This window comes from Haliotis cracherodii, unplaced genomic scaffold (genome assembly GCF_022045235.1).
Source record: "Haliotis cracherodii isolate W230 unplaced genomic scaffold, xgHalCrac1.p SCAF_13, whole genome shotgun sequence".
Taxonomy (NCBI): Eukaryota; Metazoa; Mollusca; class Gastropoda; order Lepetellida; family Haliotidae; genus Haliotis; species Haliotis cracherodii.
The window spans coordinates 4,669,255-4,688,985 of NW_027266268.1; the positions used below are offsets into that span (position 1 = coordinate 4,669,255).

Below are 19,731 nucleotides of genomic sequence, written 5' to 3' on the forward strand. Positions count from 1 at the left end.
AGCCTTTGGCAAGTGACGTTGGCCATTATTCATTCACGCAGAACAGGTGATATGTATTCCGAGGAAGAAAAACTGTCAACCCTTCAGAGCATCTTCACTGTAACATATAATCGCTTCAACTGACCAGTCAGGACTGAGAACCACTAAAATGAACAAGTGCAAATATCAAGTTCTTACACATGATCTTTTTACCCTTCAGGTTCACTGAATAGAGATTGGGCTTCTTCCTGATACACGTCTAACCAATCAATTCTGATATTTAATTATTTAAATGTGGCTAACACTGGTTAGAATTCACTGGACTGTAGTCAGTTTACGTCAGTGTAAATCAGCTCTCGGGGGGTTAAATTCCTCCATCAACATCAAAATGAACTATATTGTCAGGTTATCAGACAAAATATATCTTCATAGTGCGTGCGACTGGGACTTTGTAGGATTGCCTTCAACAATATTCATTCCACATCACAACAGTTTCCTCTTGCTATATGCCTGGTTTGTTTCAGAGGAAATACATTGAGGCATCCCGGCTCAATTTATATTCTTGAAGTGAATATAAGAGAAATTTAAGGTGAAATTAATTTGGAGCTTTCAATGGTTTTGAAATGGTAGCAAATTTGATTTAGTTACATGCTCACAAGGGACTTCATGGCTCCAGAGATGGAGATGAAAGTCAGGGACAAATATCCTTGGTATAAAGCTATTGTAATGTCAGATATGGATGAAATCCATAGAGACTTGGACTGAAGTAATGTTAAAAGGCACATTATTTTAGATATTGATATCATTTGAAAAGGCACACTAGAGATATAAATGCAAAAAGATTAAATCGTGACAAATCAGAACTGATTTTTTTTATTCGTGATGTGTTGAGGATAAATTTGCATTTTTTCACTTTGCCGGAATAGCTTTCATCTCGATAAATAGGTGTGAGGTTTTTTTAAAAGCTTTCCGCTTGTAATAAAAAACAATCTGTGATGAAAATATAACCAATGCAAGCACTAAATGGAAAAATGATGTCTTTCTGTGATGTCCCTTCTATTTCAAGACATTTTAACAAAAATAGAACCAGTAGTTAAGTGACACGCTACATTCCAATATTCCACCTATATGACAGCTATCACTAAATAATCGACTCTGGACCAGACAATCCAGCGATTACAACCTGAACATCGATCTGCAAAACTGAGATACGATGACATACATCAAGCAAGTCAGCAAGCCAGAGAATCCAATCCCGTCTGTCGCCCCTTACAACAAACTTGGGTTGCCAAAGACCAATTATAACCCGGAATCTTCACGGGTGGCCGTTTTAATAAGACTCGGCTAAAAATGTAGTCACATTTCTCATTGACTGTCCCTTCAAACTACCATGACCGTGTCCGTGGTCTCGTGGATAGAGCGTCTGTCCAGAGACCGGACTAACAAAAGACGTTAAAACATTACACTTGAAGTCTTCCATAGGCATTTAGAAGTTTAGAACATGAATATATGACACTTTTTATGGATAGCAACTTCTTTCATTCTTTATTATGATATGTTTACACAACACATCTATCCACAAACAGTCATTGCAAAAAGAGGAATCTTCAAGAAAGCATTGACATCCAAAGAAAGACGCCAGCCATGAACAGAGACCAAGGTATCTACCTACCCAGTGTGTCCTCCACTGTGCTACATTCACATTATCAACCACAATGGGCATTGCATTATTGCTTGTGTCACAAAAGCCAGATCCCTGTAATCACCACACCTTCAGTGTACTTAATTAATCATCTACTATTAATCTCATTGGTATCCATGTTCAAGATGGCACTTGTTATCTCGCCTGGCGCTCGGCACTAACGCGATAAAACAAGGACTGGTCGGCTCGGAGGAAGTATGATGTGTCTGATTTAGGTATGTGTATTAAACTGTGACATGGTATCTCAGTAGGCTAGCACTGTAAAATCTTAATAATCTTAAAAATCGGACCACACACAAACGTACATGCACGTCGCTATATGAGTGCAATAATCATTAACGCGACGTTAACCCCCATTTGGCCTCACCTCAAACTAATTAAGTCTTTCTGTAAGGAATACAAGAAATGCTGGAAATTTATTTTGACTTTTGGATTCGTTTGAAATCTAATCTAAAACGATAAATTGCTTTTGAATACGACCGGATCCAGCCACAATAAACTGGAAGCATAAAAACTTCTCGATCTACAACTGGGTCTGTCCAATGCTTTAATTTGAAATTAGATCCATGTTTCAATGTTTCAATTACCTTTGGCTAATTCGTTTTCATGAATGCCAGGATTACGGAATAACCAACTATATAGACTAGACAGGTATATGTGTGCAAACTGGCATTCCAGCGTTTCCAGAGGCTCTGTCTACAAAACTAAGGACTAACCTCCACTTTCAGCCCTGTACACATTGCAAGTATCCGGGTACTTTTCTGATTACAAAGACAGGGGAGGGAAGTCTTTATGATACAAAGCGCTTCAACAAACAACCAGTCAGAAGACACTTACTTATCATGTGATTGGCCAGCCTGATTTGATGGTCGAGTGACAGGAAACCCACCGGTTCCCTTTGACGTAGAAAGCCAACTTTCACCAACAGGTTGCACATGAAACTGATTGGCCCTATATGTGACAAGATATGACAAAAGCCGATGTGACGAAAAGCATAAACTCACTCTGTCGGTAACTAGCTTTTCATGACTAACTAGTTATTCACTTTATTCGGATGTATTGTAGGCCATAGGCCCATGATACAATGGTTACAGTGTGGTAATGGGAGTTGGAGATCCCAACAGACTTTGCCTTAGATTCATAGCTTTCAGAATATACATGGCTAGTTTCTTAACAGTAAATGGGTTGGTAGATGACATTAAAATATTGTACTTATGTCTTGTCGGGAACTCATAATAATGCAAGGATATATATTCTGACCTCAAAGCTTGATAACAATCACAAATTAAAATAAAGTGATACTCATCTTCGATATAACCATGTTTACAGACAGTACAAACTCTTTCTTCTCTAGGTTCCTTGTTATGTCTACCTGATTCAATTCTTAGATGATGAGAACTACATCTGAAACGTGCCATAATACTTCTAAATTTATCACATGATAGCCTTGTAATATACATTTCAACACCAAATGTTTGCTTATACAAAGAATAATAATATGATTTCGAACTTTCATGTATAGCTGAATGCCAGTCTTGTTGGTACGATAATTTTAGCCTCACAAAAAAATCCTTTATGAACAGAGGTATATTTGCAACACACTGTTGATCCCATATAAAACCAAATCCTGCTGACACAATTATGTGTCTAATTTTGGAAACCCAGTTTACTTTACCATTACTTACAGCTTGCAGTTGCATATTATAGCATTTCTTTACGTATCTAGATTCTGGCATTTTCAAAATTTTGCACCAATATTTAACAACTCTTTTATAAGCATAAATGTATAGAGGATATCGGCCACATTCACCTCTTATAACGTGATTTGAGGTGGAGACCTTAACACCTAAAAAGCGCTTACAAGCCATCATGTGGATACTTTCAATATCATTACAAATTTCAGGACTCAGACCCCATATTTCTGCTCCATATAGCAAAATTGGGCTAATTTTGGTATCAAATATTTTAAAAAATAAATCAAAGGGTATGGGCTTAAAGTTGGACAGAGATTTCAGTATGCCACATAGTACTTTCTTAGCTTGTAGTGCTGCAACCTTAACATGTTTACCCCATGATAAAGTTCTTGTAAAAGATAAACCTAAATATTTGTACGAGGTTACACACTCAAGACTGGAACCATCAAAGTTCCATTTCTCATACTTTGATAAAACACCACCTTTTTTAAAAACAATGACTTTAGTTTTTTCCAGATTAACACACAAATGGTAGGTATCACAAAAATATTTTAACGTATCAATACGTTTCTGGAGACCATAAACAGTGTCAGAAAGCAAAACAACATCATCTGCAAATAATAACAAAAATAGTTGAATAAGTTCAGGATGAAGCTGTATGCCTGTTGAACAAGATAATTCTATATCCATTGCCAACTCATTTATAAGCATAGAAAATAATAATGGACTTAAGACGCATCCCTGCCTTAAGCCAAGAGGACAATGAAATTCTTCAGAGAAAATATCATTTGACCTTACACTAGCCTTAACACACTTATATATAGACTTTAAAGAAAATAAAAACTTGGTGGATACACCCTGCTGCATTAATATAGACCACAATTTAGACCGATCAACAAGGTCAAAAGCCTTTTTAAAATCTACAAATAATGCATAAATTTTGCCATGCTTTTTTGCTAAATAACGCTGAATGACTGCTTGTAAAATATAAATGTTGTCTATTGTACTATATTCTTTCCGAAAACCAGCTTGGGATTCCACAATTTTATCATATGCACTGGACCAAAAGGATAGCCTGTTATTTAAAATTGAAGTATAAAGTTTACTAAATACACTCAATAAAGTTATTCCTCTATAATTATTGGGTAAGGAGGTATCACCTTTCTTATGTAATGGAATTATTATGCCAGTACACCAAGAATGTGGAAAGCTACCTGTGTCAAAAATAATATTAAAGACAAGTTCAATATATGGGACTAAAATATCCTGAGCAGCCACAAAGAACTCTGGTATTATATGATCCAACCCTGCAGACTTTGAACATTTAAGCTGTGAAATTGCTTTTAATATTTCCTCTCGGGAGATAGGTGAATCTAAAATATTCTTAGAGACATCATCAGTTAAGGTATTTCCACATGGTTTAACAACGTCATCAAAACACTCATTGTCCACTTCACCAGCATCTTCATGTGGGTCTGTCGAATAAACAGAACTATTAAACAAATCATTAAAATGCTCATACCACATGACTGTAGATATAGGTGATATATTATTACTAGATGATAAACAATCTCTCAATATTCTCCAAAAATCTTTAGCATTATTAATGTGTGACAATAATTTAACTCTAATCTTCTCAGCATACAGTCTCTTTTTGTTCCTAAGAATAGTTGTGTACAGATTACGGGCTGTAATAAAGTTCTGAAGAGATATATTGTCCCTGAGTTGTCTGAATACTTTCAAAAGTCTATCTCTTTCCATCCTGGAGTAAACACATTCCTTATCATACCAAGGTTGTGACTTCGGTTTTATGGACAGATCCCTTTTCATACAGTCAGCTGCGGAGCATATAGCTGTGGTAAGTTTGTCTATAGCTGCATCAATATCAGTCATAGCTACATCAGAGCATGATATTAACATATTTAAAATACCTGGTGACATAAGGTTGTCCCTAAAATCAGACAGCTTGTCAGTGTCCCACATATATTTATAACTGGCACTTGCACCAGCACGTGCTTCTTGCCTCTCTGCATGTGCTGCCGACTGAACACGTGATTGAAATGAACATGAGACCGGTAAGTGGGGGGATTCCCCTCTCGAAACAATATTAAAGCTATCACACAAAGAAAACAGGTTGCTGGAAGCAATAACATAGTCAATCACACTTGTTCCTGTGGAACTGATATAGGTAAAATCACCTGTACCTGCATCACGACCCACTCTTCCATTCAATATATTCAGATTCAAAGTTGCACAGAGATCCAACAATTTTCGGCCATACTTGTTGATTTTTTTGTCACATGAATGCCTAGTAATATTGAGACTATCACACATAAAATCAAAGAAATTTATATTTAAGTGTTCGGCTATATCATCATTTACAAAATCCACATCTGTGCCTGTCCGAGCGTTAAAATCGCCACCAAGAATTATATCAACATCGCCCACTTTCTGCAGGACATCAAATAAATCTTCTTGAAATAAAGTGATACCACATCTACAGTTCTTACTATCATACCATGACGACCCATCTGGGTTAATATAAACTGAACACAACAAGATATCTTTTTCATGAACAAATAAGGACTTATTAAATGCAATGAATACCGCATTTTCACCAATATGCACATACTTTATAAAAGATTTTAATGATTTTCTAATTAATAGTGAAATTCCGCCTGATAAACGTCCATACTGGGCAGTTTTGATAGCATTTACATTATAAGCAATGTAATCTGTGAATACATCCACAAATTCAATGTCTTTTATTTGTATAAACTCACTCACTCACTCATTCATGATGTCTTGAGACAAGTTCGCATAAAATCAGACCGTCTACGATACCTCTCTGAGCGGTATCTAGCACCTGGTGTCTGTTATTAGGATGAGACCACCTCCTTTATCTAGTGGTAGAGCGTCCTCACGGAGATCGGAAGGTCCGACGTTCGATCCCTGGCTACGTCATACCAAATGACGTTAAAAGATGGTACTTGTTGTTACCCTGCCTGGCGCTCGGAGTCTCAGTCTGGACTAGTATAAGCAGCCCCCCCTTCCCCCACCACCACCACACACACACAAATGCATGTCCGTCGCTATATAAGTGCAATAATCTTGGACGCGACGTTAAACCCCATTTCGCCTCACCTCTTATTTGGATAATAGCTGAATTAAGTACATGTAATTTATCAGCTGCACCGTGCCAGTAAGGAATGGACGGACGCGTTGGCGTTGGAGTCAAAACTATAGCTACATGTACTTGCCCTTGTTTCCCTCAAACTAGGAACTGACTCCTACCCATTCTATTTCCTATCCCTGTCGCCTGTATTTCAGAAATGTCGCATATCTACTTTGATCCGTTACTGCCACCACGTACTCCATATAACTATTTTCTATATGTGTTACGTGGTCCTTGTGCACAGTCCAGATATTCGGCAAAGTCAAGTAACGTTGGTCGCAGAGAGTTACTGGATGGATGACCGATTTTGGCAAGTTTAACTAGATGTTCTAGGGCTTAGGTCCTGCCGCCTCAGGAGATGCCTCTTTCAAGAAATAAAGCTTCTGGACACTTATTCCACCCGGAGATCCCACGGGGGGCTTGCAGACGGCGACATTTGCTGGGATTTGTATATAGCTGTGAATGAGTTTACGATCCTCTGAACAGTATTTCAGTCATATCACGGCGTGACAGCTTGATGTGAGCGGGATGCCCAAAGTGATGTAGGTCGTAGATGAATAACTTTGACACGGTCGTCCTAGAAGTGCATAATCGGATTAACATCGCGTGTTGATGAAATCCAGTTGATGACATCGATGTTTGCTTATTCCAGAAATGCTTGTGCTTGTGTTAGGCAAGACATGCGTGAAGGTCACAACATTCAAGGACTCAGCAAAGCTTTCAAAAGGTTTCAGGACATACTTTCAGTGACAATGGTGTCTGATGTAATTCCCATTTTGGCTTGTAGCATATGTTCCTGATTTTATTTCAGGTGAACAATTGACTTGCCTTTGCATGTGTTTGTGTACACATCCGTCATTATGAAGTCGGATATACAGTAATTATGTGGTATGACGAACAAAAACACGTTATAATTTGCTGTGCGTTGTGTTTTGTCACAAGTTCCACTTCCACATTTATGTACGGCTGTGGGTGCCAATCTTTTCATGGCCACCATGGTGAGCATGCTATACCGTCTCTCTGCATAGACAGTTATACAGGTGTCATAGTGTCATTTAATGAACATGTTATTTCTTTTGCATATCCTTCTTTGCCCTTGTATAACCATTCTGATCTAAAATGATAGTTCAGAATAAATCTGAGCTACAGTGCCTTTTGGCTTTATTTCAATCTACCATCAAGGAAAAACACAAAAAGGAGACTTGGCACTGAATACCATTACACTGAAGAACGGCGGCAATTACTGTCGTTGCAGGGTACACAGTAGTCTCGTGTGATGGTGTCGTTGCTGTGGGGCACTGGCATCACAGTACTTCTCAGCGGTCCAGTGACGTGACTGGCGTATTAGAATCCCATGACAATGTCTGTGATGTTTGTAGCCGATTACGTTGGCGTTGGAGACGAATAACCAGGAAGCCGTCTTAACTCTACACCTCTGTATGTGTTTGTTGAACTGCAGAAGCTACGATCGACTTACGAAAGGGGACTTGTAACGTGGAGTGTTTATCGGAAGCTGGCCATACTTCTTGAACAAGACCAGCCTGTCACTGATGACAACTGACAAGTCACAAATTAGAACAAGTCCAAACAAAGATAGAATGAATGTTGGAGCTACGATCGACTTACGAAAGGGGACCTGTAACGTTGAGTATTTATCGGAAGCTGGCCAGTCTTTGACAGTCCTTAACTGTCGAGTCTGGAGGTTGTTTGGGATTTTTGGCGTAGATTGACTTACTTGACATTCTGGGTGTCCCAAAAGATGGTTCCTGCTCCAACTTTTAGAGAAAAAATATATATCAAACGTCCCAGGACATTAACAATGATTTTCTATTGTGAGCTATGAGACATTTTGCCTTTTCAATCACAAATATGTTTGAATAATGATGCAAACACACATGCTCACACCTAAAATAAGTAGACAACTCAAATTTCTTGAATAAGACCAGACTGTCACTCATGACAACTAACAAGTCACAAATTAGAACAAGTCCTAATAAAGATATAATATATGTTTATTCCACACATAGAAACCATTCTCAGCAGAATCCCAGCAAAGGACATCTTCTTGGGACATAATATTGTGATTACAGGTATGAATCAGCAGATTTGACCAAACTGAAGTTTTGCCTGAAAGGTGCAAGATCATTTTTGCATTTTTAAAATTCACAGAATAAATCAAAATGAAGGAATTTATGAAGCATTAAACAAAACAGATCTTTGAGTATAGCTGTCTAAAAAGAATATATGATAATTGTCTCGGTCTCCAGGGCTCTAAGGTGATGCCATGCAAAAACAAACAGGAACCACGGATAGCTTCATTGCAGCATGTGACGTGCACCCATTTGTATCAAGAGGTGCACAAAGTAGGTGATCTAGACTACGAGTTGTTGGACTTCCATTTTGTGGAAGCCATAATGGCTGAGTGAATAAGGTCGCTGACTTTGTGTGTTGGCAATAAAATGCCTTACTCTGAGAGTGTGGGTTCAAATCACGGATGGGACCCCACTCAAAAGCGAAAAAAGTACTGAAATGTTTACTTTAAAAAGTAAATGTAATCCCAAATGTAACATATGTCACATATGCAACTCATATTGTCGGTGTCCTTGACTGAGCGTATTTGATCTGACTTCTTTGTGCTCAGTAAGGAATTTTGTGTGTTGACGAAATATGTCATTAAAAGATGTGCCAACAGAATACACACAAGAGGGACAAAGGGAAAATACATGCAAATCCAATCTTGCACCTTTACGGCAGTTTTTAACCAAATAAACTCACACAATCATGTAATATACCCACATGCAATTATTTTAAAAATGAATATTATTATCTGGTGGTCAACTGGCCCATAAAAGTATCACATTTAAAACTAGCTTCTACAATTAAAATCTACACACAAAATGACATCTACATTAAAGAGAGTTTGGCACTATATGGGGTTTGGAATAATAGAGGGTTTGGTATTATAGCAGGTTGGCATCGTACAGGATGTGGTTTATAGGAGGTTGGCATTATAGATGGTTTGGCATAGCAGGATGACATCATAGTGGGTAGGCATTATAGAGGGTTTGGTGTTGTTGAGGGTTTGTAACGATACATAGTGCTTCAAAGGGAACAAGGCATGTTGTGGCAAGAAGAAAGAGTCTAATAAAAAACAATACACATACAACCCTGATCTTCATAATACTTTTTGGATGGACTGAAGACAATTGATATTTCCAAACATTATATAACATAATTCATAATGCTGTATGGTAATTGAATGCTGTTACCAGGGTGACACAAGTTTACAAACAAGGTGCCAAGACAACAATAAATAAGAGCAAGAGACTGCACAAATCTGTGCATGTCATTTGGGTGAAGTATAGTACAATTATATCCAAAGCAAGTACTAAGATGCGATTTTTATGAGATTGGACCAAATTATCAGGTGCAAGGCATTTATTAAAACTGGCTTACATGGTGTTACCATAGCAACCAGTACTAACCATTCCTGATGTTTACCAGACATATCTCAAGTCATAGTAGCACTTTGCCACAGAAAATACCAGTTAAAGTCAGACAAAAGCATGACTGTTCCAGTAAATATATTTCCCACTGGGTCAATATATGAAGAAGAAGATGCCACTCAGTTAGTGCGACTGGCACCTCATTTTGTTCAATATTCCTTCAACATTTCTTGGTTAAGTTGAAAGTTCTAAAGCTGTGACAACCTATTTGTAATTTATCTCTCACAACTCAGAGCTGAAAGTATTCCATGCATTTCAATACGATGAAATTTATTCTCAACTCCAATTCACTTGAAGATCCAAAGTTAATATCTGCTCGCGAAATGAAAACTTGATCCAAGGAGATTTGTATTGCGTGAGGACTCCATAGATATCAGTGTCATACTGTTGGCTGTGTCACTCAGTAATTAGGTATTTGAGACAGGTATCAATATTTAAAGGATGCACTGAATTAAAGAAACAAACAAATATGCAGAATCCCGACTTAAATTCATTAAGCCTTCTATATGACAGGGCAATATCAAATGAACATTTCTGCATCAAAAGTGTGATTTTATTAAAGTGTTGTGCTAATTTGTGATTTATTTTGCAAAAGTGGTCAAGAAAACCATATCACCAAATCCATACCACTAAGCTGACAAACAAAAGAAAACAACTCCACAAAAATGGTTAGGTTTCTGTGAAATATCACACAGAACTGTGCTTCAGTCATAAAATATTAATTGCTACACTGAAATCAACACTGTGTTGAACAACAGTTTCTCACCTCTCATCATCTTTATGTTTTTTCTACACCGTTGAGGCAAGACTCATGATTGTCTTGCCTAGATGTTGCAAAAGGAAAAAAAATAATAATACAAAATTGTTTCTTTGATAGACATTATGTTCTTTTAAACACCACTTTTTTATACCTAAGCAGGACATTAACTTCTAATTCTGAATTAGAATATTGGCTGAACTCCTTTTTCATGCCTTGAAGTTTGGCCTGAAGAACTATAGATCCCATAACATACATAATTATCAGTAGGAGGGACCGACACAGTAATGTCTCTCATGTTCAATCAAGGATGCTGTAGCACAGATAGGGGAATGTTCAGTACCTTGTCACAACTGACTTGCAAATCTGCCATCTGTCTGGAAGGTTGTGGCACAGATTGGGAATGTGCAGCAGATTGACACAATGCCATGTAACAACGGACTCGCAAATCTGCCAACTGTTTGGAATGTTGTATCACAGAAGGGGATGGTGCAGCAGATTGACACAACGCCATGTAACAACGGACTCGCAAATCTGCCATCTGTGTGGAATGTTGTATCACAGAAGGGGATGGTGCAGCAGATTGACACAACGCCATGTAACAACGGACTCGCAAATCTGCCAACTGTTTGGAATGTTGTATCACAGAAGGGGATGGTGCAGCAGATTGACACAACGCCATGTAACAACGGACTCACAAATCTGCCAACTGTTTGGAATGTTGTATCACAGAAGGGGATGGTGCAGCAGATTGACACAACGCCATGTAACAACGGACTCGCAAATCTGCCAACTGTGTGGAATGTTGTATCACAGAAGGGGATGGTGCAGCAGATTGACACAACGCCATGTAACAACGGACTCGCAAATCTGCCAACTGTTTGGAATGTTGTATCACAGAAGGGGGTGGTGCAGCAGATTGACACAACGCCATGTAACAACGGACTCACAAATCTGCCAACTGTTTGGAATGTTGTATCACAGAAGGGGATGGTGCAGCAGATTGACACAACGCCATGTAACAACGGACTCGCAAATCTGCCAACTGTGTGGAATGTTGTATCACAGAAGGGGATGGTGCAGCAGATTGACACAACGCCATGTAACAACGGACTCACAAATCTGCCAACTGTTTGGAATGTTGTATCACAGAAGGGGATGGTGCAGCAGATTGACACAACGCCATGTAACAACGGACTCGCAAATCTGCCAACTGTTTGGAATGTTGTATCACAGAAGGGGGTGGTGCAGCAGATTGACACAACGCCATGTAACAACGGACTCACAAATCTGCCAACTGTTTGGAATGTTGTATCACAGAAGGGGATGGTGCAGCAGATTGACACAACGCCATGTAACAACGGACTCGCAAAGCTACCATCTGAGTCTTACATGGATATTAATCAGTTGTGACATACATTAATCCACTGTTACCTGAAGCAAGTGCTATTAACACAACTAGAATGACTCATTTGGTATTTCACATATACACAACATATACCGGTCAAATATCACAACCTTCAACAAAGAGACAAACATGTATATCAAATAGCCTTGTGGTTGAGTTCTCGAACAGCCTGATCGTTCACACTCTGTGTCAGCAAACTGATTCTAAACTGATACAAAACAGATCAAAGCTATCACAAGATATAATTTCAATGTGGTTGTAAGGTTATTGATTCTCTTTGATATATCATAGAGATCATAATATGCGTGTATTTGTCATGGTGATCATAAGACAAAGAGGTTTTGTAGTTTTAATCATGTGGGAATTGTGACTTTGGCGTAACATCTCTTTGAACAGTATTTCAGTAATATCTCAGCGTGTCAAATTAATGTTGGGGGCAGACCCAAAGTGATGCAGGTTTTAGACGTTTACCACTTTGGAGAAACCACGAGCATGGTATGGTGCTAACAAACCCTAGAAACACAATCAGGGTGAATCTGGGATTTGTACCTGTGACAATAGGTTTCTGGTACTTCTAAGGGAGGCAACCCTGCACAGCAGATTGCAGTGCCTTAGATTTCCACACTGTGGGAATAGAGTGAGTCAATGTTTATATTTGCAGTCAACAATATTCCAGCCATACCACAACAGTCTGAAAATAATTGTGTTTAGACCTGACAAAACAATGCTTGTAAGACTTAGCAACAATCTATGCCACTGGGGCAAATTACATCCAATCAGTCGAGTCACAGAGCCTCACCACCTGATCCAATTTTGCAGCCTTTTCTGGCCAGCAACGGGGTGATGGGGATTCAAGCCGGAGTAAGAGTGTGATTTGCTAATTATAGGGAATATAACAAGGGTGTGTATGTGTGTCAGTAATTTTAGGAAACCAACTGTATATTCCCATGTGACAAGGACTTACTTCCTCAATACTAAATGATGACTTTTGACGAATTACATACATCTGTTACGAGTGAACGAATGGTGTAAACCACAAGCTATAAGGTATGTAAGGCATTCACAAAGAACAGATGATATGTAATCCGAGGAAGAAAATGAAGAAGAACTGTCAACCCTTCAGAGAATCTTCACTGAAGTCGGCCTATTGTTCAGATGATGTTATGCAATCAGTTTGTGATGTCATGAACAGTAGATGATGTTATATTGTATTGTTCTCAACAATAAGATCATGTAACATCATATCGCTTCAACTGACCAGTCAGGACTGAGAACCGCTAAAAAGAACAAGTGACAAATATGAAGTTATTACACATGATCTTTTTACCCTTAAGGTTAATACTGTGAACACAGCATTCTTCAAATAAACTTTTCTTCAAATATTTGAGTATCTGATGTTATCATGGATGTATCCTGACACCACAGACATTATCAAATTCCAAATGTAAATCATTTCTATACCCAAACATTGCATATTCATTAACCTTGAAATTGTCACCATGGAAACCTTAGTTGTTTACATTTTAAGCCAAAATGTATAGGAACCATGCTGTTTCATTTCATTGGAAACTTCATAATCCTAAAACATTGGAAGCCAGTTTGACTGCAGATTACTATATGTTTGACATAAAATGATTGAATAACAGTGACAATGCAATGTTAAGGGCACATAGAAAAGAATATGTCATGAAAGAATAAGTGTGGTTTAATGGTATTTGAGACAATATATATGTAAATAAATATACTCTTTATGCCAAAAAATACCATTTGTTGTCTTGGCCAAAATTCTGTATTCCTTTTCAGATAAAATAATCATATACATCACATTCTTTGACATAAACGCTTATAATCATGTTCATATGTTGAAATTTGTAATAAATAAAAATCACTGTACAACAAACAATCCAATAGTATATATTAATACAATCAAAAATCATTTTTTCTATAAAACTCTTAGTTTTGTCATGAACTGCACTAAAACCACACATGTACATTTCAAATTTCCTTTGTATCTTCCGGAGACTCTCCTGATTTAATGAGCTCATCCACATTCGCTTCAGCTGTTTCTATCACAGATTTCACTATTTCGATGGCTGTATTTGTGCGTGTGACAGGAGCAGGTGTGTCAACTAATTCCTCTTCCTCAACATCTGCAACTGACTTCTCTGATGCAAAAGTTGGAGGCTCCTGGTCCATATTCTCTGGCTCTTTATTTACTTTGGTGTATTTAGATGCATCATAACTGGAGTTTTCAACTGGCTGTTCATCATGTGGGTATTCAGATTCCCCACCTCTTTCTTTGTCGGATTCATCATCTTGAGGAGGTGGAGCAGTTGCATCTACACATGGCTGTTGATCCAGTGATCCTCCTGCATCCTTGTCTTCAGTATCCACATGATCTGCCTCCATATTCTGGGTTTCTACTGAAAGTACAGTGGACTCTTGAGTCATTTCTGGATCTTCTGCAGGTGAAGCTGATGACTCAGCATGACACTCTGCCTGATTGTCTGCAGGTTCTGTTGGCATTGTGTTCTGTTCACTCCCTTGAGCAGTGTCATAATCAACTGGGTCAACATCCATAATACCAGAAAGATTTAAAGGATCTACCTCTTTATTGAAAGCAGTAGTTTCTCTTGAGACTTCTACTTCATCCCTGTCTTGACCATCCAGACCACCCCTATCTTCTGACACAGGGTTTTTCAAGGTGAATGGGGCATCAAGGGATGATCCACCATCTTCTGAAGCAGGATCCTCAGCATCTGTTCTCCCTGTTCCCAGCCGAGAACCTGAAACATCAGATGCAGCCTCTGACCCGTATGTCTCCTCACCATCAGGTTTCAGGGCATCCCTGTCAGCCTGGATATCAACATTCACAAATGTGTCTACAGAAATCATCCGTTTTCCACTCTTTGGCTGTGGAATGACCTCACAGACAGTTTTCATAACTCCAGGGTCATATCCATGGGGGCTATCAAGACAATGTGATTCTCCAAACTCACTCTCTTCATACAGTGGAGCCATGGACAGAGACTCCCTGGACTTGACATCCTGCAGCCTCTTCTCCTCTGATGTCCTCTTCATATCCTTGGGTTCAGGAGAAGGAGGAGGAGGCCCTGGAGACTCTGTCTTCACACTCTCATCCATAATCAACCTGACCACAGAGCTCTTATCAGATTCCCGACTTTCCAAATTGGATCTTGACTTAGAGGCTGGAGTCTTGGAACTCCTTTCGTCAGAACTGAGTCTAAGATGGTCAGAGTCTGATCTTAACCCGGTTGAGTGAGGATAAGGAGCAACCTCAAATGCAGCTTCATTCACATTTGGCCATTCTTCATTAGATGTACCAGAAGCAGGGGATGTGATGCCTGTTCCGGAATACGTCTCATGACCTCCTAGTCTTTCTGCAGCACAGTTGTTGGACCTGTCCTGGTTGGTACCAGGCTGGGTGTCACTGGAAGCAGGGTCTGGATTGGTCAGAAAGACTGTGTAGCTGTGCCTCTCATCAAGAGAGCCAGGAGGTGGTGGTGGTACCTCTCCGACAAAGCTGACCATCTTTCCTTGAGAAGACAGACCAATTCGCATCGAACCATTCTCCATCATCATCTCGGGGATGGTGCCAAGACCTGTAAAACAAATTGAAACAATTACTATTAACTTTGCCTTCGTCATGTTTCATGTCAAATCATCAGATAGAGGCCTCAGTTGCCCATTTAGTTGATCGATAAGCAGCGACAATAACCCATGATGGCTAGAGAATGATCACAATGCAAAACAGAAACCGATAGCTCAGTAGAAACAAATTGAAATGATACGTATACGGTCTGATGCTCAGAAGGGGATGCATGGGTGAACATGACTGTTACCTGTTTCACCTGTGATAGGCGATAAAGTGGTCCATACTGAGACAACAAAACAGTGTAGGCACAATGGGAAACACTTGTGAAATGAAATAAAACCATTTCACATAATGAAACATAGTTAATTGATGTGATTGGTTGTATATTATTGTGTTGTTGTTGTTGTCTATACAGTAATAAGGATATAGTACTATATACTCAGTCTAATGTTAATTGCATTGATCTCTAATGAAAATACAGTTTATACAGTCATATATATGTATTAACATCTCTGCTCAGTTTGAGCAGTAATAAGTATTTAATTCCACTACTCAGTTTTTACAGTTACTAACATTTTATAGTTGGTTGGTTGGTTTGTTGTTTAACGCCGCACTCAGCTATATTCAAGCTTTATGATGGCGGTCTGTAAATAATCCAGTCTGGTCCAGACAATCCAGTGTTTAATATCATGAGCATCAATCCACACAATTCGGATAGATGACATGCATCAACCAAGTCAGCGAGCCTGACCAGCCGACCTGGTTAGTCACCTTTTAGGACAAGCGTGGGTTGCTGAAGACCTATTCTACCATGTATCTTCATGGGACCTAACATTTTATACAGGAAACTGCAACAGTACAAGCCTGACTTGAAAATGCAACAGATATTTTTTAAAGACAGACAATAGTGGTTCAGTCCATTTACATAGATAGGGATGAAACTGAGTTCCCAGTGTGCCCACATTCTTTTCAGTAGGCAAATTGGGAAGAAGGCGGAATGGGAGGTAGGCATTATGGGATTGAACCGTACTTTCCATCTTGCGTTCCATCATTTAAAAGCTTATGATAACACAGCTTAATTAACAAATTAATGAATTAAATCAGAGCAATTGATTAGTCAAATAAGAATAATGACAAATTCATGTATGTAACCACTCACTGGAAAGTTATTGTCATTTCTGTGATAATTAATATGAATCTTGTATAATTTTCTTGAACCTGGACAGAAAATTGTCCACATTTCTTAGATCACTGGAGCTGAACTGCACTCCCTACTATCACTGGAGCTGAACTGCGCTCCCTACTATCACTGGAGCTGAACTGCACTCCCTACTATCACTGGAGCTAAACTGCACTCCCTACTACACTGGAGCTGAACTGCGCTCCCTACTATCACTGGAGCTGAACTGCACTCCCTGCTATCACTGGAGCTGAACTGCACTCCCTACTATCACTGGAGCTGAACTGCACTCCCTACTATCACTGGAGCTAAACTGCACTCCCTACTACACTGGAGCTGAACTGCACTCCCTACTACACTGGAGCTGAACTGCACTCACTACTATCACTGGAGCTGAACTGCACACCCTACTACACTGGAGCTGAACTGCACTCCCTACTATCACTGGAGCTGAACTGCACTCCCTACTATCACTGGAGCTGAACTGCGCTCCCTACTATCACTGGAGCTGAACTGCACTCCCTGCTATCACTGGAGCTGAACTGCACTCCCTACTATCACTGGAGCTGAACTGCACTCCCTACTATCACTGGAGCTAAACTGCACTCCCTACTACACTGGAGCTGAACTGCACTCCCTACTACACTGGAGCTGAACTGCACTCCCTACTACACTGGAGCTGAACTGCACTCACTACTATCACTGGAGCTGAACTGCACACCCTACTACACTGGAGCTGAACTGCACTCCCTACTATCACTGGAGCTGAACTGCACTCCCTACTATCACTGGAGCTGAACTGCACTCACTACTATCACTGGAGCTGAACTGCACTCCCTACTACACTGGAGCTGAACTGCACTCCCTACTACACTGGCGCTGAACTGCACTCCCTAATACACTGGAGCTGAACTGCACTCCCTACTATCACTGGAGCTGAACTGCACTCCCTACTATCACTGGAGCTGAACTGCAGTCCCTACTACACTGGAGCTGAACTGCACTCCCTAATACACTGGAGCTGAACTGCACTCCCTACTATCACTGGAGCTAAACTGCACTCCCTACTACACTGGAGCTGAATTGCACTCCCTACTACACTGGAGCTGAACTGCACTCTCTACTACACTAGAGCTGAACTGTACTCCCTACTACACTGGAGCTGAACTGCACTCCCTACTATCACTGGAGCTGAACTGCACTCCCTGCTATCACTGGAGCTGAACTGTACTCTCTACTACACTGGAGCTGAACTGCACTCCCTGCTATCACTGGAGCTGAACTGCACTCCCTACTACACTGGAGCTGAACTGCACTCCCTACTACACTGGAGCTGAACTGCACTCCCTACTATCACTGGAGCTGAACTGCACTCCCTACTACACTGGAGCTGAACTGCACTCCCTACCAGACTGGAAATTGGTCCTACATACAAAAACCCTTTCTCTTTACACATAAAATATTTGCAAATGGTCTTCAAAAGTATATTGCATTACGCCACATTGTTTTAATTTTTCGGTTAACAAATTCAATTGACTGAGAGAGATTGGGCCTATTTGTTATTCAAGTCTAACCAATCAATTCTGAAATTTTATTATTTAAATTTGGCTGACACTGGTTGGAATTCCCTGAGTAGGGGACCACTTTACTGTAGTCAGTTTACATTATGAAGACCCCAGAGTAAATCAGCTCTTGGGGGGTTAAATTCCTCCATCAACATCAAAATGAACTATATTGTCAGGTTATCAGACAAAATAATTCTTCATAGTGCGTGCAAGTGAGATTTTTTAGGATTGCCTTCAACATATTCATTCCACATCACAACAATTTCCTCTTGCTATATGCCTGGTTTGTTTCAGAGGAAATACAATGTGGCTTCTTGGTTCAATTTATATTCATGAAGTGAATATAAGAGAAATTCAAGGTGAAATTAATTTGGAGCTTTCAATGGTTTTGAAATGGTAGCAAATTTGATTTAGTTACATGCTCACAAGGGACTTCATGGCTCCAGAAATGGAGATGAAAGTCATGGACAAATATCCTCGGTATAAAGCTATTGTAATGTCAGATATGGATGAAACCCACAGAGACTTGGACTGAAGTAATATTGAAAGTCACATATTTCAGAGCCTGATGTAATGTGATAAAGCCATGCCAAAATAATATGAAAAGGCACACAACTACAGATATAAATGCAATAAAATAGTCATGACAAATCAGAACTGATTTGGCGTATTTGTGTCACAATGTTGAAGATGAATATGCATCTTTTTTCACCTTGGCTGAAATATTTTTCTTGTAGATTAAAAGGTGTGTTTTTTCTAGGCTGGAATTTCTGGGCTCGATCATCGTGCCACCAGTGGCTATTATGACTTATGTCCCTTCTATGTCCTTCCTATTGACCAACCAGATACCACTTCTCATATCACTTGCATTTGCTTCAAACAAAATGGGGGCACCCTGTCAAGACGATCTGATCTATAATCAAGATCTGCAAATCCTACAGTGGATTGAAATCTGCACGATGAAATCCATGTTGTTTACAAACTGGACATCTACACATGCTAAGGACCAGTTGTAACCTGGCTCTTCACTGTAATTCATTTGGTTTTGTTGTGAACTAGGAGTAATTTCTTTAGGGAATCGGGGGCACGGGTGGCCCAGTTGTCTAAGGCGCCGCGATTCGCTGTGCAGAGTTGCGTCCCTTGGGCACG

At 39.6% G+C, this 19,731-nt stretch overlaps 1 protein-coding gene across 1 annotated transcript in view; it reads right to left on the reverse strand.

The window, feature by feature from the left end:
* Positions 1-14,020: 14,020 nt before the first annotated feature.
* The window catches only part of LOC139458764 (uncharacterized), a 46,091-nt gene continuing 40,380 nt past the window's right edge, over positions 14,021-19,731 (reverse strand). Inside the window, exon 13 of the mRNA XM_071240177.1 lies at positions 14,021-15,844. Coding sequence (XP_071096278.1) covers positions 14,217-15,844 — 1,628 coding nt within the window. The 3' untranslated portion in view covers positions 14,021-14,216. The remainder of the gene's footprint in view (positions 15,845-19,731) is intronic.